Source organism: Oryctolagus cuniculus, chromosome 14, assembly GCF_964237555.1.
Source record: "Oryctolagus cuniculus chromosome 14, mOryCun1.1, whole genome shotgun sequence".
Classification (NCBI taxonomy): Eukaryota; Metazoa; Chordata; class Mammalia; order Lagomorpha; family Leporidae; genus Oryctolagus; species Oryctolagus cuniculus.
The window spans coordinates 4,310,341-4,333,981 of NC_091445.1; the positions used below are offsets into that span (position 1 = coordinate 4,310,341).

The following is a 23,641-nucleotide window of genomic DNA, read 5'->3' on the forward strand; positions in this document are numbered from 1 at the left end:
ATAAAGTCATATCATAAGGTGCTACTCAGCTGTTCCGAGTAGCTGAGCTAGAATGAACCGCGCATTTCTTAGGGAAGCATTTTTGTCAGTAAACAGTCACAGATACGTACTCCCCCAGCAGCCGCGGCGCCTGCCCGAGGAGCCAGCGTTCCTTCATTCTGCCGGGGACATGGCTCATTCAACCGATGCTATGGAAATTGGAGTTCGAGTGGAAAATGCATTGGCTCCTAATGCTCTGTTCCCCCAGAGCACCTCTGGGTGGCGAGAAGGGACCCGAGAGTCCATGGGGCCTTGACCAAGCTGTTGTTCATTTTATCTCACTGGCAGAGTGAGTTTCCTAGTAAAATTTCTGTGAGTAAAGGACTTAACAGCTAAGGCGATATTTGAAAACCACTGGCGTATTAGTAGAGTCAGAACAATTCCATAATAAAAATATAACGAAGACCAGCTCTCTCTGTAACTCTGTCTCTAAAATAAATAAATAAAACGTATAAAAAAAAGGAAAGAAAAGTGACACCAGGGTCTGAGTCTCATCCCTTTGTCAGCAGTGACCTTTCTCTCTCTGAATTGTTTAAGATTAAAAAAAGAAAAACCCTTGTCACTGTAAAATTTCATCAGTGTATTTAAATGGGTGTCTCTTTTTTTTAAAGATTTATTCATTTATTTGTTTGAAAGTCAGAGTTACACAGAGAGAGAAGGAAAGAAAGAGAGAGAGAGAAAGGTCTTCCATCTGTTGGTTCACTCCCCAGTTGGCTGCAACTGAGCTTCCTCCAGGTCTCCCACATGGGTGCAGGGGCCCAAGGACTTGGGCCATCTTCCACTGCTTTCCCAGGCCATAGCAGAGAGCTGGATCAGAGGTGGAGCAGCCGGGTCTCGAACCAGCACCCACATGGGATGCCAGCACTGCAGGCAGTGTCTTTCACTGATAAACCACACCGCCGGCCCCTAGATGGATGTCTTTTCTGCTTAGTCTTAATCATCATTTTATAGAACCTTCCTGTTGAAAGCTGTCTTTTTTTCACTTCTGGAGTATTTTCTTCATTTATTTCTCTACCTTCATTATTTTTGTCTTCTGTGCTTCCCATTAAATGTAACATTCAGGACCTAGGCTCTGTGTTGTAAAATTATTTGTGTGGGCCGGCGCCGTGGCTCACTAGGCTAATCCTCCGCCTTGCGGCGCCGGCACCCCGGGTTCTAGTCCCGGTCGGGGCGCGGATTCTGTCCTGGTTGCCCCTCTTCCAGGCCAGCTCTCTGCTGTGGCCCGGGAGTGCAGTGGAGGATGGCCCAAGTGCTTGGGCCCTGCACCCCATGGGAGACCAGGAGAAGCACCTGGCTCCTGCCATCGGATCAGTGTGGTGCGCCGGCCGCGGTGGCCATTGGAGGGTGAACCAACGGCAAAGGAAGACCTTTCTCTCTGTCTCTCTCTCTCTCTCACTGTCCACTCTGCCTGTCAAAAAAAAAAAAAATTATTTGTGTGTAATTTGCATTCCTTGACTTTTCTGTTTACCATGCTCAGAGTTTTGAATTTGTCTTCCAGAATAAAAACTTGATCCTCCACTGCATCTGACGCTAATTTCACTGTACAATGATTTCTATATTTTAATTTCCAGTATTTTTTGTTCTTCATTTGTTCCTCTTTGGAACAACATTTCTTGTGTAAAGGTTGTAATGTTTTAATCCCTCCAAGGGGACCAAATATCCAAATATACCAAGTAAGCTTTTGCTTGGTTTAGCTCTGTTCAGTGATTTTTATCTCTATCTCTTTACTCTGTGGTGGTGGTTTTGTAGTTTTCCCACTGCCTGTCCTTCACTCTATGCGTATGCGTTTTCCCCAGCCATTCTGAGGTTTTCATTTAATTCTGGGTGCTGATGTATATCCAGCTGCCACACTACCTGAATTAGTTATTCTGACTGCCATCACTGTCACTGCTATGAACTTCCTCCACAGTTGGATATGTCTCTCCCCCAGCAGATGCCCAAATAGTTCCCTCATCAGGGAGTTTTATTCTCAGCCAAAGTTTTCTTTTTGTTAATTTGATCACAACCTGTCGAGAATAAAGTCCCCCTAAAAATGGTGGGTCTGGCATCGTGACACAGTTGGTTAAGCTGCTCCCACCTGCAGTACTAGTATCCCATACTGGGACGATGGTTCAAGTCCTGGCTGCTCTGTTTCAGGTCCAGCTCCCTGTAATGCACCAGGGAAAGCAGTGGACGGTGGCCCAAGTGGTTGGGCCCTGCACCCCATGGGAGACCAGAATGGGGTTCCTGGATCCTGGCTTTGGCCTGGCCCCGCCCTGATCCTCACAGCCATTTTAAAAAAATGGTAAATGAGAGCCCAACATTAGGATTCTGATGATCAGAACGGTTTTAGAGATAGGAAAGTTTAATCTTCTTGCTCTGAGGTTGGGGGGAGGGGAAGGAAAATATTAGTAAAGTAAACATTGGACATTGAGATGAAAAAAAGCAGTGTTTGAACTTAGAGTAGCTAGGATGCTTCTAAATGAGCAACATTTCAGAAATTGTGTTTTGTGTTTATTGATTTTTTAAAAAATAGATTTATTTATTTATTTGAAAGGCAAGGTTACAGAGAGGCAGAGAAAAAGAGAGAGGGAGAGGTCTTTCATCCTCTGTTCCACTCCCCTGATGGCCACAATGGCCAGAACTAACCTGATTCAAGGCCAAGAGCCAGGAGTTTTTTCCCTGTCTCCCACACAGGTGCAGGGGCCAAGGACTTGGGCCATCTTCTGGTGCTTTCCCAGGCCATAGCAGAATGCTGGATCGGAAGTGGAGTAGCCGGGAGTCGAACCAGCGCCCATATGGGATGCCAGCACTACAGGCAGCAACTTTACTCACTATGCCACAGTGACAGCCCTATTGATTTTTAAATGGATAAAATTGACAGGAGCCAGCGCTGTGGCACAGTGGGTTAAAGCCCTGGCCTGAAGCACCGGCATCACACATGGGCGTTGGTTCTAGTCCTGACTGCTCCACTTCCGATTCAGCTCTCTGCTGTGGCCTGGGAAAGCAGTGGAAGATGGCCCAAGTCCTTGGGCCCCTGCACCCACGTGGGAGACCCAGAGGAAGCTCCTGGCTTCTGGCTTCGAATCAGCGCAACTCCAGCTGTTGCAGACATCTGGGAAGTGAACCAGCAGATGGAAGACCTCTCTCTCTGTCTCTACTTCTCTCTGTAACTCTTTCAAATAGATAAAATAAATCTTAAAAAAAAAAAAAATTGACAGCACTTGGAGTCAGAACTTTGCAGTTAATTAGTTTCTGAATGCCCTGGTCGCCAGAACAGTGTAAAGCTACCCCCATCTGGGGCCTCCCACACTGTCTCCCCCGCCACAGGGCTCCAGCCAACACACTGGGGTGAGGCTGCATTTTACCAGGACTTTTCCATGAATGAAAGGTAAATTATGGTGCCCGAGGTCAAGTGTGATGTAGGTGCCCACTTTGTGAACTAGTGTAGCAAAACTAAGTTGATGATGGCATTTCGCTGAGAAAGTGCTTACTGGCATCCAGGTGACCAGTGAATGGACCCTAAACCTGGAGTTTGCGATGAACTGCATGACCTGGAGTCAGTATTGTCTGGTTGCTTTTCTTTTTTTCAGGTTCTTTTGACTAAATAGATGCTTCCCGAATGTGTTCTGTAGGACGTTATTACAGGGAGCTCTGGAAGGAGGGTTGGGATCCACAGCTAAGTCAGTTAAGGAAGGAGTGAGAGCTCGTTTCTTCCTTCTCTGACAAAACCAGTGGTGTGGTCCAGAAAGTCCAGAGACGCCCGTCAGTGTCTTGGGCCCAAGTCTTGACATCTGTGCTTGACTGATGAAATCCACTTTGGGAAACTGGATTCGCTGCTCTCCAAGGTCACAAACATTGTAATTCTAGTAAACAGCTTTTTATAAATAAGTGATTTTATGCATGGTACTTTAATGCACAGTGTCAGTGTCAGTGTGGAATCTTCTTAAGGAAACACTGAAAAAAAAAACCACCACATTAACTGTCTAGTATTTTGGTACTCGCAGACTTTTTTTTTTTTTTTTTTTTTGGAAGTTAGAGTAACAGAGAGGGAGCCGGGAAGAGACAAACAGAGATCTTCACTCCCTACTTGGTCACAATGGCTGGAGCTGGACCAGGCCAAAGCTAGGAACCAGGAACTTCTTCCAGGTTTCCCATGTGAGTGACAGGGGCCCAAGCACTTGGGCTGTCTTCCACTGCTTTTCCCAGGCCCTTAGCAGGAAGGTGGATCGGAAGTGGACAGCCAGGACCCAAGCCAGTGCTCATATGGGATGTTGGCATCAAAAGCAGTGGCTTTACTCACTGTGCCACCATGCCAGCAACTCATGGACTTTTAAGCACAGCAATACAGAGAAGCATTGCTTGGTCCCAGGAGTGACAAAACTTTGGTTGGGATTGTTGGTGAGAAACAGTCCAGCTCTGATACTTTCCTTTAATACCTTCTGTTTTACCAAGAATGTCCCTACAAGGTACAGGTTGATGTTGATTACTGTTTATTTCGAGCATGTTTTCTTTGGTTTAATAAAATTTCAGATATTTTTGGCTTGAAAGATACTGATCTTTTATATTTATTGATGATAAAATAATAGTTAGCTTGCTAATAAAATAGTTGAGAGCAAAACCAAGGTGTTTTCATTGTATTTGTAGAATGGGTGCTGCAGACAACATATATAAAGGACGGAGCACATTTATGGAAGAACTGACAGACACAGCGGAAATTATCCGCCAAGCAACACCGCAGTCCTTGGTCATCCTGGATGAGCTGGGAAGAGGGACCAGCACTCACGATGGAATCGCCATTGCTTATGCTACTCTGGAGTATTTTATTAGAGATGTAAGTGCCCTGCCCTGCCTGCCTTTTAAAGAAATAATTTTTAAATTAGTATCATTTTTAATTGACAGTCATAATTGTATACGGTGTGATAATTGGCACAATATGGTGTTTTGGTACATGTAAACAGTGCGCTCCATGATCAATAGACCCATAACCTCACCGTTCTTTGTGTTGAGACATTTGGAATTTATTCTCCTAATTATTTAGAAATATGCCATGCTTCATTATCGACTGTACTCACTCCACCTCCATGCAGTACTTGAATGTGTGCACTGTGCGAGTTGTTTTCCTGACCCCAGATTCAGATACTCGGAGTCACCTTCGTTGTAGTGGACCCTAACCTTGTCGCTTGTCATTAGAATGCTGCACACTGAACTCAGATACGTTAACCCAAAATCAAGTTTGCCTTTCTTTTGCTGAAGTAAAATAAGCCTCTTTGGCAAGATTTCCTTCCAGAACTGTGTCTTACTGTCCTGGACAGAATCTCAGTCAAGAGCAGGGTCCGTACACCTGCAGCCCAGTTCCTGGAGAACAGACCAGGAGCCAGTGCACTCCTGCTCTGGGAGATGCGTTTTCTCTCCAGTACCCCGAAGGACCTCAGTGTGAGACCTTGGCCCTCACCTCCTTGCGCCTCTGTGGCACAGCTCTCCTCGGATCCTCTCAGTGTGAACCTGTGCTGTGTCGGGCTTCCCGTCACCGTGTCTCGTTACCGCCCACCCGTGTGCTTTAGTCTCTGTTCATTTTGGTCTCTGCCCTTCTGTCTCTCCCTCATAGCACCTGCCCCTTAGCTGTGTCTCTTCAGGTTTTCTTTTTCTGTTTTATTCCCCATTTTCTTACTCTTTTGTTCATCTCTGTCTTCGCATTTTCACGTTTTCCTGTCTTCTTCAAACAGCCCATAGAAAAAAACATGTTTTCTTACTCATATTTCTTTCCAAAAGCCACAACTTCTGTGCCTCTCAGTGTTTGGCTCTTTGTCCTGCTTCTGAAGTGTGACCGCCATCTTGTTTTTCCTCGGAAGATAGTCTTTCTTGAGTCCTGAGGGCTCAGCTCCTTAAGGGTCTTTGGTCTAAGCTGGGTGAGGCTGCTGGTCCTTCTGGGCCTCCTAAGAGTGGTTCCTGAGGACCCTGCTGGGAACGCTGCAGCGCAGGCAGACATCTAGGTTGACACGAGCTTGGGAAGCACGCGGGGTGGAAGACACTCTGGAAAGCTTGCTGAAGGCTACAGCCTCTCCTAGTTCCAGTGACGGGCTGCTCCTCCTTTTTTTAAAAAAAGATTGATTGATTGATTTAAAAGTCAGAGTTACAGCAAGAGGGAGAGACAGAGAGATCTTCCATCCACTGGTTCACTCCCTGAATGACCGCAACGGCCAGGACTGAGCCAGGCTGAAGCCGGGAAACAGGAGCTTCTTCCAGGTCTCCATGTGGGTGGCAGGGGCCCAAGCACTTGGGCTGTTGCCTGCTACTTTCCTAGGCCATTAGCAGGGAGCTGAATCAGAAGTGGAGCAGGGGGCCGGCGCTGCGGTGTTGCAGGTAAAGCCGCAGCCTACAGTGCCGGCATCCCATATGGACACTAGTTCAAGTCCAGGCTGCTTCACTTCCAATCCAGCTCTCTGCTGTGGCCTGGGAAAGCAGTAGAAGATGGCCAGAGTCCTTGGGCCGCTTCACCTGTGTGGGAGAACCAGAAGAAGCTCCTGGCTGCTGGCTTTGGATTGGCACAACTCTGGCCATTGTAGTCATTTGGGGAGTGACCCAGCAGGTGGAAGACCTCTCTCTCAATCTCTCTCAACTGGCACCTGTATGGGATACTGGCGTCCCACATGGTGCCTGTTTGCGTCCCAGCTGCTCCACTTCCAATCTAGCTCCCTGAAAACATGCCTGGGAAGGCAGCGGAAGATGGCCCAAGTCCCACTTGGTTGCAGTCCATTATTCTCTATTGGATTCTGTTTGCTAATATTTTGTTGAGGTTTTTGCATGTGTATTCATGAGAGACACTGTCCTGTAGTTTTCTCATGATGTGTTTGTCTAGTCTGGCATAGAGCAACGCTGGCGTCACAGAGTGATTTCCAACGTGTTCCCTCTGTTGCTGCCTTCTGAATGTGCTTGAACACAATTGTTAGAATTAAGTGTTTGATAGCAGTCACCAGGGAAGACATCTGGGTCTGATGCTCTCTGTTTGGGAAGGATTTTAATTACTGATTTGATGTCTTTAATAGATACAGGCCTGTTCAGATTTTCTGTTTTTCTTTGTGTGAATTTTGACAGATTGTATCTATTAAGGTCTTGCGTTTTAGAGAATTTTCACTTAGGTTATCAAATCTGTGAGCATAGAGTTATCCACATTATTTCTTTATTATCCTTATGTTAGCTATGTTATCTGTAGTGGTTTGTCTACTTGCATTTCTGATATTAGTCATTTGTGTCTTCTTTCTTCTTACCTTGCTGGAGGCTTTTCAATTTTTTTGGCCTTTTCAAAGAACCTCCTTTTGATTCCATTAATTTTCTGCATAGTTTTCTTACTTTAATTTCATCTATTTATCTTTTTGTTTTTATATTTTTGTTTTTCCACTTAAAGTGGGCTTAGCTTGCTCTTCTAGAGTTCTAATGTGGAAGATGAGATGATTAATCAGACCTTTCTTTTTTATCGTATGTTTTCAGTGCTACACATTTTCCTTCAAACATTGCTTTTGCTGTATCTCACAAATTTTGATAAGATCCGTCATTTGAGTCAAATTTTTTTTAAATCTCTGTTGATATTTAGTTTTTGGACCCATATGTTATTTAGAAATATATTTTCTATTCTCCACATGTTTTTGAAGTTTCTGAGATATCTTTCTGTGATTGATTTCTAGCTTACTTCCGTTGAGGTCAGAGGGCAGACGTCATACGGTTTTTATTCTCTTACTAAAGTTGTTAAGGTGTGTTCTGTGGCTTAGGATGTGGTCTGTCTGGGTGGGTGTTCCATGTTAGCTTGAAGTGCACGTGTGTCAGGCAGTTGTTGGATGATGCAGTCTGCAGATGTCAGTGTGTCTAGTTGGTTGATGATGATGTTGAGTTCAGTTATGTGCTACTGAGTTTGCTGTGTGATTGATCTGTCCATTTCTTAAAAAAAAAAAAAAAGATTAATTATTTGAAAGAGTTCTAGAGAGAGGGAAAGACAGAGAGAGAGAGAGAGAGAGAAAGTCTTCCCTCCACTGGTTCAGAGAGAGAGAGAGAGAGAAGTCTTCCCTCCACTGGTTCACTTTCCAGATGGCCACAACAGCCAGCCATGAGCCAGGCTGAAAGCAGGAGCCAGGAGCTTCATCTTGGTTTCCCACATTGGCTGGCAGGGGCTCAAACACTTTGGCCACCCAGAGCTAGCCCAGAAGTGGGGCAGCTGGGACATGAACCAGCACCCATGTGGAATGCTGACATTGTAGGCAGTGGCTCACCTCCATTTCTCATAGAGGGATATTAACATTGCCAACTGTAATTGCGCGTTCATCTGCTGTTTATTGCAGATCTTTCAGCTTTTGCCTCGTGTAGTTTGACATTCTCCTGTTATATACATACATGTTAAGGATTGTTATGTCTTCTTAGAGAATTTTTCATTATCATTACGTCATGCCCCTACTTATCCATGACAGAATTCTTTGCTCGGAAGTCTGCTGTATCTAAAATCAGTATAGCAAGTCCAGCTTTCTTTTAATCAGTACTAACATGACGTTTCTTACTCCATTTTACAAAAATATTTGTTTATTTGAAAGGCAGAAAGTGAGGAAGAGACAGAAAGGTGTCTCTGTCCACTGGTTCACTGCCCAGATGGCTCATTGGCTGGGGTTGGTCCAGACTAAAACCAAGAGCTAGGAGCTTCATCCAGGTCTCCCACACAGGTGAGGGGTCCAAGGGCTTGGGCCATCTTCCACAGTTTTCCCGGGTGTATTAGCAGGGAGCTGGATTGGAAGCGGAGCAGCCAAGACTCAAACCAGCATCCATGTGGGAAGCCAGTGCTGCAGGCAGCAGTTTAACCTGCTACGCCACAGCACCAGCCCCTCTCCATTTATTTTTTAACATATAAGTATCTTTATATTTAAGGTGGGTTTCTTGTAGGTAACATATGGTTGAGTCTTGATTTTTGGTCCACTCTGACAATCTTTGTGGTTTTTTAAATTTATCTTATTATTTATTTGAAAGGCAGAGCGACAGAGGCAGAGATACAGAGAGAGAGGTCTTCCATCAGCACACAGTCTACCAGGAAACCCATCAAAGGTGTTCATTTCTCTGACGGTGTCTTTGAGCTTGCATTTCTCTTCAGCCCTCTCGGAATTTCCGTCTCTCTGTTGATGTAACCCATGTGTTCGTGCGTGCCATCTACTTTATCCAGAAGAGCCCTTAGCATATTAGTCATGGTCGCTTCCACGTCCCAGTCTGATAGTTCCAACGTCTGCCATATCTACATCTGGTTCTGATGTTTGCTGTCTCTTTGAGATTGTGATTTTTTTTTTTTTTTTTGCTTTTTAATATGCTTTTAATTTTTTTTCAGGGTAGCTGTCTATGGTGTATTGGGTAAAAGGAACTGCTGTCCATGGCCTTTAGTAAGGTAGTGGTCAGGAGTTAGGGAGCAGAAGTGTCTCCAGTCTTGGTGTCTTTTAGTCTCGGCGAGCCTGTGCCTCGGGGCTGTGTGGTTCACGCTGCTTCTCAGGGGCCCTCCTTCTCCCCTGGGGTATGAAGGAGGACTAGGAGGGCTGGAGTTGGGTCTTTCTCTTCCACAGCGTCAGTTAGGCTCTGATAAAGCCCCAGCCGCTTTGGTAAGTGTTTCTCCTGCGGGTGGATCTTGCTAAAAACCGACTGCTCTGGCATATTTCCTGCAGTTCCTTTTCTTTCTTCTGCTGTTGGAGGCCCAGGGAAATTTTTCCCAGTATTGACTGTGAGAACCAGGTCAGACTCCTGGAGGGAAAACATAAAACTGTGCTCCCCGCCCCAACAGCCACTACCATGACTGGGTTCTCCTGGAGTTTTTAACTCGCAGACCTGTCCCCCTGAGCCTCCAGCAATTTGTCATTTCCAATTCAGAGTTTTCTAGCCTGGCCATGGTTTCCCGGGAGGTTTCTGCTCCTGACTTCTGCTACAGAAGCTGAGCTTGTTCGCATCTGCCCGTCCGACCCTGACTTTGGAGGCCGTGGTTCGCTGTGACCTCACTTTCTAGTAGATCTAAGAAAGGCTGCTGAGTTTTCAGTTTCCCTTTTTACATGTGCTGCTGGAGTGGCGATGTCCCAGCATCTTCTGCACTGGACTGGACACCGTAAATTCCCCATTCAGTTTTATAGATGGAAGTCTTTATTTCCACGGTACATCGTGCTCACTGCATGGGGAGAGCAGTCCAAGAGGAGGAAGGAGGGAATCGGGCACTGCAGCCGTACACTGAGCCGCAGCCACGAGTACAGCAGTGCTTTGGCCCAGGCCCTGGGCTCTGCCGAGAGATGCTGAGCCACGGACACAGTAGGTCCTGGATCCTTCAGAGCAGGTTTAAGGCAGCTTTTAGAGAAATCTTGCTTCAGTTGGCTCACTTGTGGCTATTATGAAGAGACAGCATATAGTTGGGTGGCAGGTGAATCAAAACTGGGACTCTTTGATTCTTGTTACCCCTTTCTGCTAAGTTTTGGACCAAAATTAGAGTTAACTTTTCCCAAGGTAGGGGTTTCTCAAATACATGACAGATGCCTTAAAATTATGTGTGTTAAAGAACCCATGAATCCATATAGATACCACCAAAACAAAAATTAATTTTAATGTTACTGAGGGTAGGTGGGAAGAAGGGAGAACTAATAAATGAAGAGAGAATTTTTTCAAAAAATCCACACTTAGTACATTGTAATAATGATTGATTTAGGCAAAGATGACCAATAGATAGCAGAAACCTTTAAATGAATGATAATTGGAGAAAATAATATTTCCATGGTTTTATTCGTGCAGTCTCACAGGTTATTTATTAATTAAAAAGCGGAAATGACCTGCACAGTGATGGAATCTGGTGGGTCTCATTTACACTATACAAATTTAGCATCTCCAGTAAGGGCCGATTCCTGCGCATTCTTGTGTGACGTGCTGGAAGGGGTGCCTGACTTTCATGGATGGAATGATCCCGGCAGTAATGTTTAATCTGACTCCAGGGAGTGACCAATCCAAGTTGAAAGACAGCATGAAGAGCAATCTTCCTTGATATTTCAGAAATGATGATGTTATAACAGACAAAAAGAGGAGGAGAGGAAAAAGAAACACTATTTGGACAATTAAGGAAATTTATCAGCTATGTTCTATAGTAGTGTATTTCTTGAGTGTGATGATTTTTTTCTGATCATGTAGGAGAATGTTATTGTGCTTAGAACCTTAAGTATGTAGGGATGAAGTGTCATGATGTCTACAGTTCTCATGTGGCTCAGGGAAAAGTACGTATGGAGTCGGGAAGAGGAGGAGAGGGTAGTGCAGCAGAATATTCGCAGTTCGGTGTCTAGATGAACAGGATATGATGTCCTTTGTCCTTTGCTTGCAACTTTTGAAATTTCAGATTTTCTTCAGAAAGGAAATTATTCATTATAATAAAATTTTATTGTTTTTTTTTATCTTTTATTTAATGAATATAAATTTCCAAAGTACGACTCATGTGTTACAATGGCTTCCCCCCCCATACCGTCCCTCCCACCCACAACCCTCCCCTTTCCCACTCCCTCTCCCCTTCCATTCACATTAAATTTTAAAATAACACTTGTTGTATATCTCATTGCTTTAGGTGCAGTCTCTAACCCTGTTTGTCACCCATTATCCACCAGTTTGTGAACTGGAGAAACATTACTCACAGCAGGTGGGCAATTACCACATGGGCTTCTTGGTGACCGAAGATGAAAGCAAACAGGACCCAGGTATGAACATCCCTGCAGTCGGGACAAGGAGAGCAGCAGTGGCATTCATAACCAGTGACGGATTTACAGGAGCATCAACTTACTGCTTGTTAATAAGGAAAGCTGCCATTTCAGTTATAAATAGCATTTGTCCAGATACATTTCCTCTAAACTTTGGCTCAACTAGGATTTCCATTGATCCCCTTCCCTACAAGAAGAGGGTGGGGTGAGGGACACTTAGTTCTCCTCGTGGCACCTTACCCCTTCCACAAGTCATCATGACAGTCTTTGCAGAGTGTTACTAATCGTGTCCTAGAATGCCCAGTATCTCCCCCAACATGCCATTTAACCTTGATTATCTACTGAGGGCCGTGTCCCACACTGGACATACGTTGTATCTCAGCGTTACAAGGGAATTGCATCTCGGGCAGGTGGAGTGGCTTGCCCGAGGCCCCACTCGAGTGGAGGCTAAACTGAGCAGAGAATCCACATCTGCCTTCCATTCTCTCCTCCTTCATGCTGCTCGAGCCGCAGTGGGGATCTATAGTGTCTGCCCTGGCTTTCCCGGTTCTTAATGGTGTTACAGAAACGAACATTTCATGCAAAAGAACACCCATATGCCAGGAGAGAGAAGTTCAAGTGCCATAAGTAATCCAGTGGACCTCAGCGTATTTGGCTCCTGTTGGGTAGTAATTTTTTTAAGCTTAAGCCTGTGGTGATTTGCACAGTTGTGCACTACAATGGAAAATCCGTTAGCCAAGATACTCCAGAGTATCCACATTTTATTTTGGAAAAGTAATAAGGATCGACATGAAAAAGAAATTAGCGATTGGTCCAGATAAAACAAAGCATTGGCCCTAGATCGGTTTAACGTTGGCAAGTTCTGCCTTTCACCACCACAGTCTTGCAGACACACTGCAGATCCTCTCATGGAAGCAGTTTTGTATCCATTAATCTGCTTCCAGACTGGCAGAAGGAGGCTTGTAAGCTAAACCTCGTGGGACAGACACGCCGTTCCCTGGCGGGGAAGGGCACGGCCAGGAGCGCCAAGCGCTGGGCTGTGAGCTGGCGGCTAACCTCTCTTTGAAGTGTTCTGCCTCTTGATTTTATTGATTTAAAACTGTGTCCATGAACGTAACTTTTAAATTAAATGATGCCAAAAGGCTCACGCTGAAAGCCTCTGCCCTTTGACTCCGTGCTCCTGCCCATCCTGGTCCCAAGGCAGCGACTGGGACCTCTTGGCCCCATTTCTGTCGTGCATCCCAGTAGTGTGGACACTTCCTCTCTCCGGGTGCTTCCGCTTGCAGGTCACTGCAGTTCTCCAGCGCTGGGTGGGGGTCTTTTTAGCCTTCGCTTCCTCTGTCCTCCCGACAAAGTTTCTCACATTTGTTTCTATCTCATGCAATGTCATTGCTTTCACTATTGCGATGTCTTTCCTGCTGATGAGCCGAGTGTGGAGACAAGCACATTTCATTTCTTTACATGTTCTGCTGCTTTCCTAAAGATAAGAATTATAATTTTGCCTCCCTTTTTTTTGAGACTGTGGCTGAATCTTCCCTGTCCTCCAGCAACTTTGTAAAATGCCACTTTAAATGTTCTTCCGTGTGATTGAACCTGTTGGTTTCAGCTTGTTCCCACTAGGGGCCTTCTTCCCGTAACCCGTTGGCCCCCTGCTGCTCTGAGCTGCCTGCTCTTTCCGCCTGCTGCCAGTCGCCGTCCTGAGGCCTGCCGCTGCAGGTTTCCTGGCAAGTCTCTGGCTTGCTCTCCTGTGCGCTTGATTGCGAGTAAAACCTCAGACCCTGGCTCAAACGAGGAGTTGATGCAAGGAGCAATGGGCTTAGCTCTTCACTTTGCAAGTCTCCAGACTGTGTCTTCCTGCAGGGCTGGGGTCTGCTTCGCGGTGGTGGCAGGATACCTGCAGCTCTCAGGCTTCACGTGCAGAATGGATGATGTCCAAAAGGAGAAAAGGGACCAGCATCTCCTGTGACTGTTTCTTTCTTTTTTTTTTTTTTTAAGATTGATTGATTTATTTGAAAGTCAGAATTACAGAGACAGAGAAAATCTTTTTTTACTTTTTTTAATTTTCTTTTTTTTTTTTTTTTTTTTTTGACAGGCAGAGCTAGACAAAGAGAGAGAGAGACAGAGAGAAAGGTCTTCCTTTCCGTTGGTTCACCCCCCGAATGGCTGCTTCAGCTGGCGCTGTGCTGATCTGAAGCCAGGAGCCAGGTGCTTCTCCTGGTCTCCCATGGGGTGCAGGGCCCAAGGACTTGGGCCATCCTCCACTGCCTTCCCGGGCCACAGCAGAGAGCTGGACTGGAAGAGGAGCAACCGGGACAGAATCCAGCGCCCCAAACGGGACTAGAACCTGGGGTGCTGGCGCCGCAGGTGGAGGATTAGCCTAGTGAGCCATAGTGCCGGCTCCTGTGACTTTCTTAAGAACAAGGGAACACTTTCTCCGATGCTTTTTAGCATCTAATGATGGACCCATCTCATTTTCAGAATCGAGTCAGTCTCATGGTCGTTCTTAAACCAATCCTTAGAAGCAAGGGTGGCTTTCGTGGTCAGTCAGGCCAGCTTTTGGAGCTGGACATGAGACACCACCCCTTGAGTTAATTCCTTATGCTACCAGGGTTTTCTTAGGAGTATTATAAGATAGACAACCATGAATATCAACTAAGGAGTTGGTAAAATTTTTGAGGCTTTGCACGAATGAAAATTCTCTGTCACACCTTCATATTTGATGTGTGGTTCATGCAGGGCTAGACTCCTGGGTTGAAAGGCATTCCATTCAGGATGTTGCAGCCTTGCTTTGTTACTCGTTCACTTCCAGGATTGTTCCTGGTTGAAGCCCTCATCATACGTGACCCCTGACCCCACTCCTCTTCTGCTGAGTTAGAAGCCATCACGTAGGTCACCAGCAAAAGTCCCGAAAGCGTTTTGGGTGGCTTCCAGGATACTCTGTGTCTAGAGTATGCTCTGCTTGTCTGTTTCCCACGGTCAGGTAGATAAAGTAATAGGTCAGAGGTCAGGAAACCATGTTTTAGTCCATTAAAGTCTAAAATCTTGGATAAGTCACTCTATTCTTTTTAAAAAAAAAAAAAGATTTATTTATTTATTTATTTATTTGAAAGGCAGAGTTACACGGAGAGAGAAGGAGAGGCAGAGAGAGAGAGAGAGGTCTTCCATCCGCTGGTTCACTCCCCAGTTGGCTGCAAGAGCTGGAGCTGTGCCGATCTGAAGCCAGGAGCCAGGAGCTTCCCCCATGTCTCCCATGTGGGGTTAGGGTCCCAAGGACTTGGGCCATCTTCTACTGCTTTCCCAGGCCTTAACAGAATGCTGATCGGAAGTGGAGCAGCCGGGTCTTGAACGGGCGCCCACATGGGGTGCCAACACTGCAGGTGGCGATGGCTTTACCCTCTACACCACAGTGCCGGCCAAGTCACTCTATTCTTAACCCACCTCTAATTTTTTATGAATCTATCCAAAAAGTGATTCGAAATTATTTGATCAGCATGCATCCTTTTAATAATTGCCATGATAATCAGTTTTGCATTGCTGCAACAAAATAGCTGACCCTGGCTTTTAGAAAGAAGAGGTTATTTAGCTTACAGTTTTGGAGGTTCAGAGTCCAAATGGCAAAGCCCAGGCTCTGTGGCATTACCTCAAGATGTGGATAATGATGGTGGGAACACACGCAGAAGCACTCAGTCGTGCCTGGAACCAGGACAGAGAGAGAGAGGAGGGGCCAGGTTCAGGCTCTCGTGACAGTCCTCTGGAGAGAACTGCCAGGACACTCCTGAGAACTTGACCTCCTGAGGTCAGGGAGCTTCCACACCAGCCGTGGGCCCCACCTCTTTGAGATCCCCTGCACTTCCCAGTACCACCTGCCTGGCAACCAAGCTCAGCCCAGCAGACCTTTGAGGGACACTGAACCCGCAGTGGTTGCCTAGAGAAGTGGGGCTGTAAAGTGAATTGTACTCAGCTTCCCTGTACCGAGCAGAAGCATAAAGTATTACCCTCATTTCCTCCAAGCAGTGCCAGGTCAACTTTCCAGTAGTACCCACTTAGAATAATCTTAGCTTCTAAGTGATTGGGTAAGGTCGTGCAGACATGAGTTGTTTATTCATTGTCTCCCCTTGCTGGCTCTCTCCGCCTGCGTGATTCTGGCCTTTACACACCCACTTCCCCACCACAAGGGCGAGGGGTCTTGCAGCAGGACTTAACTGGCCTCCTGGGGAGGACCCTTCCAGGGCAGGGGAGGGACGACTGGCATTGCCACCTTAGATGTGAGGACTACCTTAACTGGTACAGAGTGGGAACCAGCATATGGTGAGGGACTCACAACTGTTTGTACTGAGATGTGTTAACGAGGTGTTCAGAGCAGTGTCACATGTTATGTAATGTAGCTCTGTTTTACGACTATATATAAAAAGTGTTGTTACAGCTATCTCCATCTAGGAGGGTATTTCAAAAAGTCCATGGAAAATGGAGTTAAAAATAAGTTTATTTGGGGGCAAAAAATCTAATACAGGAAAAGGTTTATTTTGCTCATGGTTTTAAAAGGTCACAGTCCAAAACTGGGTGGCCCCGTTGGTCTTTCATCCGATAAGGATGATGGGTGGGGATGCGGGTAGAAGGAGGATCCCATGGCAAGCCAGGAAGCAGAGAGAACAGTTGGGCCAAGCAGCTTATATAAGCAACCCTCTCTTAAGAACTGCCTCTCGGGGCTGGCACGGTGGTACAGTAGGTTAATCCTCCGCCTGCGGCACCGACATCCCATATGGGCACCGGTTCTAGTCTTGTCTGCTCCTATTCCAATCCAGCTCTCTGCTGTGGCCTGGGAAAGCAGTGGATGATGGTTCAAGTCCTTGGGCCCTTGCACCCGTGTTGTGAGACTGGAGGAAGTTCCTGGATCCTGGTTTTGGATCAGCACAGCTCCAGCTGTTGTGGCCGTTTGGTGAATGAACCCGTGAATGAAGACCTCTCTCTGTAACTCTATCAAATAAATAAATAAAATCTTAAAAAAAAAAAAAAAAAACCTGTGGCCTCAGGCCCTCCTACGAGGTCTTCCTCCTGGACACCATAATTAAATCAAGCCACCACCTTTAATTCATTAGCATGAGGGGCCAGCTTTGTAGGGCAGTGCGTTAAGCCACTGCCTTGACCCTGGCATCCCATATGAGTGCTGGTTCAAGTCCCAGCTGCTCCACTTCTGATCCAGCTCTCTGCTAATGTGCCTGGGAAAGCAGCAGAACATGGTCCAGGTACTTGGGCCCCTGCCACCCAAGGTGGGAGTCTCAGATGGAGTTCCAGGCTCCTTCCTTTGGCTTGGCCTAGCCCTGGCTGTTGCAGCCATTTGGGGAGTGAATTATTGGATGCAAGATCTTTATTCCTCTTTCAAATAAGTAGTAAATGTTAAAGAAAAAAATTGAAAACCAGTAACATGAGACTTCAGGGATCAACTCCTCAATACATGGGCCCTTGGAGGGCAACCAAACTGTTGTCTTAACAAGTAGGCTCTGGACTGATGGATGGAGACCAGCGTGGGGTTTCAGCTGTCCGGGGCAGCCTGGAGGGGGTAGGGGCGAGCCCAGCGGAGCCCAGGTGAAAGGATAGGCGCTCCTGTCTCAGGGACGGGAAAGGTTTGCTGGCTGCTGGGCTCGGCCCGCCGCTTGGTGAGTGTTGAGGACTCAGCGGAGGCCCAGGCCCACAGGACCGGATTCCCCACACACATGCGCGCCCTGTTCTCTCCTCACCCACGTACCTGCTCTGTGTGCCCCCTCAGTTTGCTTTGGAGGCGGGAGGCATTCTTAGTGCTCTATAATGGAGGTTGGAAGCCTCCTCCCACTTGCAGCACCCACCCTTAGAAAGCCGTTTGCTGCTGAATTCCCACAGAAGTGCAAGGAAAATTCCATTGTGCTGTTTCACTGCTGTGTTCAGGCTTTGACTTTCTCGTTTGTAGCTGATAGAAGAATAAAAGCATGCAGATTTATCAAATGAAATAATGCATGAAAAAACTCTTACCATTTAAGTACTGGAGTTGCCAAAGTCATTGTGAATCCGGTGTATGTCAGTCGCTTTTGCAACACCGTGCGGTGATACTGCATTTCATAATGAAGGCAGCGTAATCCAGAGGTTACAACAGGTTACACTGTGCAGCCTTGCCCCGCATCCTTGTGTTCCATGTGTCTGCACGCGTGTGGCAGGCTGTCTCTCCCAGGAAGCGGGTTCTAAGATTGGCATTCAGGAGGTATGCTGGGGCCACCTGAGGCTCGCTGGGTGGTAAGGGGGCTGTGTGGCACATACAAGGTGCAGTCAGCCCTCAGAGAGCGTGTGCTGTGGTGGGCCTGCAGTCAGCTCAGCCTGAGGGGAGAGGCCCGGCCTTTATGCCCTGTGTCAGTTCTCTGTTAGCAGTGTGCAGCAAATCCCCCACCCCCTCACTTCAAGGCTTAGCGCCCCGTTGCCCCGCTGTGCCGAGCGCCACCCACTCTGTAGGCCTGGCCCTTAGTTACTCAGAGTGTGTGAGAACCCTGATATCGTTTCCTCTTGTTTCCTAGGTGGAGAGGAACCAGTCCCTGATTTTGTCACGTTTCTTTACCAAATCACCCAAGGCGTTGCCGCCAGGAGTTACGGGCTGAATGTGGCCAAGCTGGCAGACGTTCCTGGCGAGGTCTTACGGAAAGCAGCCCGCAAGTCACAGGAGCTGGAAGGGCTGGTGAACGCGAAAAGGTCAGGCTGGGCGCCTGCTTCTGGGTTGTGACGACACCTTTCCAGCTGTCCAAGGAAGATGCGCTGTGGCCCAGGGCAGCAGGCGGGCCCCTAGTGCACTGACCAGGCTCACGCCAGGACGCTCCAGCCCCGCCCAGGGATGCAGGCGTGCCCCCTAGTGCACTGACCAGGCTCACGCCAGGACGCTCGGGCCCCGCCCAGGGCAGCAGGCGTGCCCCTAGTGCACTGACCATGTTCACGCCAGGATGCTCGGGCCCCGCCCAGGGCAGCAGGCGTGCCCCTAGTGCACTGACCACGCTCACGCCAGGATACTCGGGCCCCGCCCAGGGCAGCAGGCGTGCCCCCTAGTGCACTGACCACGCTCACGCCAGGACGCTCGGGCCCCGCCCAGGGCAGCAGGCGTGCCCCCTAGTGCACTGACCACGCTCACGCCAGGATGCTCCGGCCCCGCCCAGGGCAGCAGGCGTGCCCCCTAGTGCACTGACCACGCTCACGCCAGGACGCTCGGGCCCCACCCAGGGCAGCAGGCGTGCCCCTAGTGCACTGACCAGGCTAATGCCAGGATGCTCTGGCCCCGCCCAGGGCAGCAGGCGTGCCCCTAGTGCACTGACCAGGCTAATGCCAGGATGCTCGGGCCCCGCCCAGGGCAGCAGGCGTGCCCCTAGTGCACTGACCAGGCTAATGCCAGGACGCTCGGGCCCCACCCAGGGCAGCAGGCGTGCCCCTAGTGCACTGACCACGCTCACGCCAGGACGCTCGGGCCCCACCCAGGGCAGCAGGCGTGCCCCTAGTGCACTGACCAGGCTAATGCCAGGATGCTCGGGCCCCGCCCAGGGCAGCAGGCGTGCCCCCTAGTGCACTGACCACGCTCACGCCAGGACGCTCGGGCCCCGCCCAGGGCAGCAGGCGTGCCCCCTAGTGCACTGACCACGCTCACGCCAGGACGCTCGGGCCCCACCCAGGGCAGCAGGCGTGCCCCTAGTGCACTGACCAGGCTAATGCCAGGATGCTCTGGCCCCGCCCAGGGCAGCAGGCGTGCCCCTAGTGCACTGACCAGGCTCATGCCAGGATGCTCCAGCCCCGCCCAGGGCAGCAGGCGTGCCCCCTAGTGCACTGAGCATGCTCACGCCAGGACGCTCCGGCCCCGCCCAGGGCAGCAGGCGTGCCCCTAGTGCACTGACCAGGCTCATGCCAGGACGCTCCGGCCCTGCCCAGGGATGCAGCTGGGCCCCTAGTGCACTGACCAGGCTAATGCCAGGACGCTCCGGCCCCACCCAGGGCAGCAGGCGTGCCCCTAGTGCACTGACGACGCTCATGCCAGGACGCTCGGGCCCCGCCCAGGGATGCAGGTGGGCCCCTAGTGCACTGACCACGCTCATGCCAGGACGCTCCGGCCCCGCCCAGTGTAGCACACCCTACATGTATGTTTCTGGGGCCACCAGATCTTTAGTAACTTGATAAATTGTTTCTTCGGTCATTTTTGTAAAGAAATAGTTAACTTCTTAATGTGTGCCCAAATACATTAGTCGCTTAAAACACTTGATCATACGAAAACTACTCAGAGCACTACTGAGGACATTTTGTGCAGAGACTGCCTTGGATGTGCAGTGACCACAGGCGGAGGTGAAGGACTCAGACCACAAAGGAGTGGGGCCGTGCTCAGGCCCCGCGTAATCCGTCGCTGTCCACACGCCACTTCTGGGGATTGTTTGTCTCGAGTTTGTCATCCTAACCTGACTTCCCCCGTCACGTGGAGTGCTCTGTGAGTGCTTCCCATAGAACAGCCTGTGGCCAGCCAGTGTGGGAATGAAGCTGGAAAAAGCCAGCTGATAGGCAGGAAGCTGCCAAGCCACGTAAGCTCCCCTTCCACCTGCGCCCAGCCCTGCCCTCCCTGGAGGGCGGGAGGTTACAGCGTGGTCAGCAGCCGCGTGGCCCTGAGTGAACAGATGCCCCTCAGCTAGAAGATCTTGCCAATCAGTGGTCCCTGGCTCATACGCGAAGAATATTATTTAGTGCTGGGAGTCCTGACCGGATTTCACTGCTGAAACGTTGGTGCCTGTGATAGTTCACGAAGTAGCTGCTAACCCGGATGCCGTGTGCCACCAACTTCTGCTTCTCCCCTTCTCCCACGGCTGTGCCCTGCACTCCGCACCTTGCAGCAGTGCGTGGTCCCGGGTGCTGGGAAAGGCAGCTGACACAGAGCCCCCTCTGAGACCCACCCTGGATTGTTTCCTGTGCCAAATACCAGGCAGAGGAGCAGCACCGTTTTCAGTCTGTTTCTGCTACAAGGCAATTTAGCAGGTGTTTCCAGAGAGAGGGGGTTTTCTCTGAGACTTTAAAAAAGCCCAGCCCAGGGCCGGCGCCGCGGCTTAATAGGCTAATCCTCCACCTTGCGGCGCCGGCACACCGGGTTCTAGTCCCAGTCGGGGCGCCGGATTCTGTCCCGGTTGCCCCTCTTCCAGGCCAGCTCTCTGCTGTGGCCCGGGAGTGCAGTGGAGGATGGCCCAAGTACTTGGGCCCTGCACCCCATGGGAGACCAGGAGAAGCACCTGGCTCCTGGCTTCGGATCAGCGCGGTGCGCCGGCCGCAGCGGCCATTGGAGGGTGAACCAACAGCAAAGGAAGACCTTTCTCTCTGTCTCTCTCTCTCACTGTCCACTCTGCCTGTCAAAAAAAAAAAAAAAAAAAAAAAAAAAAAAAGCCCAGCCCAGAGTCTGCTGCAGAGTCCAGAGGTAAACTTAAGTCTTTGGTTGTCTTATGACTGTTTTTCCCGGTGAAACTAGAATAAAGCCTCACTGCGAAGGAGAGGTGTGCACGTGGTAACTAAGTGGGACAGGTGGTTCTTCAGGCCGCCCTGCTGCTGCAGAGCCAGAGCAAGAAAATCACAGGCGGTTCGTGTTTTAACTTCCAACTGCAGGGTAGCATACTGAGGTCTCAGAAATTACCCTGATGACCGAGTTACCGCAGAAGGCGGCGTTGGAATGGAATCCGGTAATTTAGCGGGATGCTGTATTTGTTTTTTTTTTTTTTTTTTTTTTTTTTTGACCTTTTTGCTAGAATTCATTTAATCACAATTATGTTTGCCAGACAGAAGAAATCTAACCCAGCCTTGTGCCTTGCTGTGGGTGTGTTGTATAGGTCCATGTCCATTTGTTGTAACAGTTCATGTCTGTTGGATACTTGGTGTGCACAGAAATGAATCTATACAGTCATTTGCAACAGTCCAGACATTGTGCCGGTTCCTACTGTGTTACATGCATTAACTCAGTCCCTAGGACGTCCCAGTGAGTTAGACAACATTGTCATCCCTGTGTGCTAGCTTTGAAAATGAGGCTCAACAAGGGAAAGAAGCTGACCCAGGGCCACACAGCCAGTGGGCAGGGCAGCCGTTAGCCCTCAGACACTCCGGCTCCAGACCCTTGACCTTGACAGTTCTGCAGGCAAAGCAGGCCTGTGTTAAACCTGGCAGTTTGCCATTTCATTAGCTCGTTTTAGTTTCTTTCATCAGTTTTACCTTTCACCCTGGGGACACTCAGCACGAGGTGTTTTGTCTTCACAAGTTTGGATGTACACACACACAGCCTCTGGCAGAGTTAGAAGGGGGAGGTCAGGGTCTCCCCTCCCTGGGGAGAGGGATTTTAGAGGAGCAGAGGGGACAGTGGTCTCAGTAACCGTGGTCCCTCAATGGTAGCAGCAACTGCAAAGGCCCCTGAGTCTCCCAGAAGGGCGATGCTGCCACCACTTCCTAGCCACAGTCCCTGCCTGGTGTTCCCAGGGCAGAGACTTCGCGTAGCTTTCCACACGATGGATTGTCCCCAACAATTTCAGTTCTAAAACAAGTTGTGTCTTCTTTTTCCTCCAGGAAAAGGCTAAAGTATTTTACAAAAGTATGGACAATACACAGTGCAGAAGATCTGCGAAACTGGACAGCCGAGTGCGAAGAGGAAGGACTATAGACTTCTTTTCCCGGTTAAACTGAAGACTGCATTACTGAACAAAGTATGGAGAATTAAAAAGACCGAGTGTATGGAATAGCTCTGCAGTGGCAGCCCGTCTGTGCAACACGTGAGCGTAGCGTATGACGCTGGCATATTCCTGTTGGAACCTGGCCTCCTGTGAAGAGATTTCTTTCTCAGGTTCCCGCGCTCCTGATGTTTTAGATATAGTGCCTTGTGAATAGTAAGACTTCCATTATGTGACCGAAAATTCCACCGACAGTAAATTTCACGTGAAATCAAAACCTTCTGAATAAAGCCTAAAGTGGCAGAAAGCAATTCATGAACTTTTGGGGAGTGATGTAGAAAGTTAGTTCTTTTTGATTTCGGTTCAAATAATTACCAGCTGGGTGAAGCTGGCAGGAATCTACCTTTCCACTTGAACTAACAGAATTTTATAGTGCCACCAGCTTATTTACCAGGAACATGGGATTTTTTTTTGTAGGAAACAGAAATAGTTACCAAGCCTTTAGAAACCAAGAGCACAGAAGGAATAGGGCCATCTGAAGTTTGAAGAGTAAATACTATCGCAGTTTTAAGTCACTGAAAGATTGTTGGATGAAATCATCATTCATTCAGATAATAAAATATTTAATGAATGTTTGCTATAAATTATGGGATGTCCTGCTGAATTTTAATCTTTTCAAATACCTGTCAACTTTTGGGTTTAATTATGGAGCCAAGGTTCTGCTCCTACCAGAGAAGTTCACAGACCTGAACTTGTTCATCTGGGACTTTCCGTGACCCGAGATGGCAGATGCTGCCATAGCTTTGTTGGTTTGTAGCAGTGCTGCCTGCGTGCAAGTTTAGGGTGACACATGCTCAATTGTGTCCCTGGGATTTTTACAGCACTTACAATCTGGCTCCTCGTACCCATGTGTTCATGTTGTTTCTAAATCAGGATCTTGCACAAGGATCTCTGCCTCATTTCGCACACTTTTATATTACCGCTCAGTTAAATATCTGCCCCACGTGCAAGGCGCATATTTTGAATCCCTTCTTCGAGGTTATTGTCTGCAGTGGCCCCAGAGGCAACCCCAGATTTCCCTAGGCAGATGAAGAGGGATTTGCCGCTTCCTGTTGCAGCAGCCTTTTTGGGTTGGGGGTTGATGTAGTTTGATTGATTTCATCTCCCTTCAGTGCATGGTGAAAGCCTCAAAACGATCTCAAAATAGAGTTAGAATGTACTCTTTAA

At 48.4% G+C, this 23,641-nt stretch overlaps 1 protein-coding gene across 1 annotated transcript in view; it reads left to right on the plus strand.

Annotated features, from left to right (window-relative positions):
* MSH3 (mutS homolog 3) overlaps positions 1-23,058 on the plus strand; it is a 175,942-nt gene extending 152,884 nt beyond the window's left edge. Inside the window, exons 21-24 of the mRNA XM_070056340.1 lie at positions 4,666-4,852; positions 11,615-11,744; positions 18,281-18,452; positions 22,314-23,058. Of these exons, the coding sequence (XP_069912441.1) occupies positions 4,666-4,852; positions 11,615-11,744; positions 18,281-18,452; positions 22,314-22,407 (583 nt within the window). The 3' untranslated portion in view covers positions 22,408-23,058. The remainder of the gene's footprint in view (positions 1-4,665; positions 4,853-11,614; positions 11,745-18,280; positions 18,453-22,313) is intronic.
* Positions 23,059-23,641: the final 583 nt, after the last annotated feature.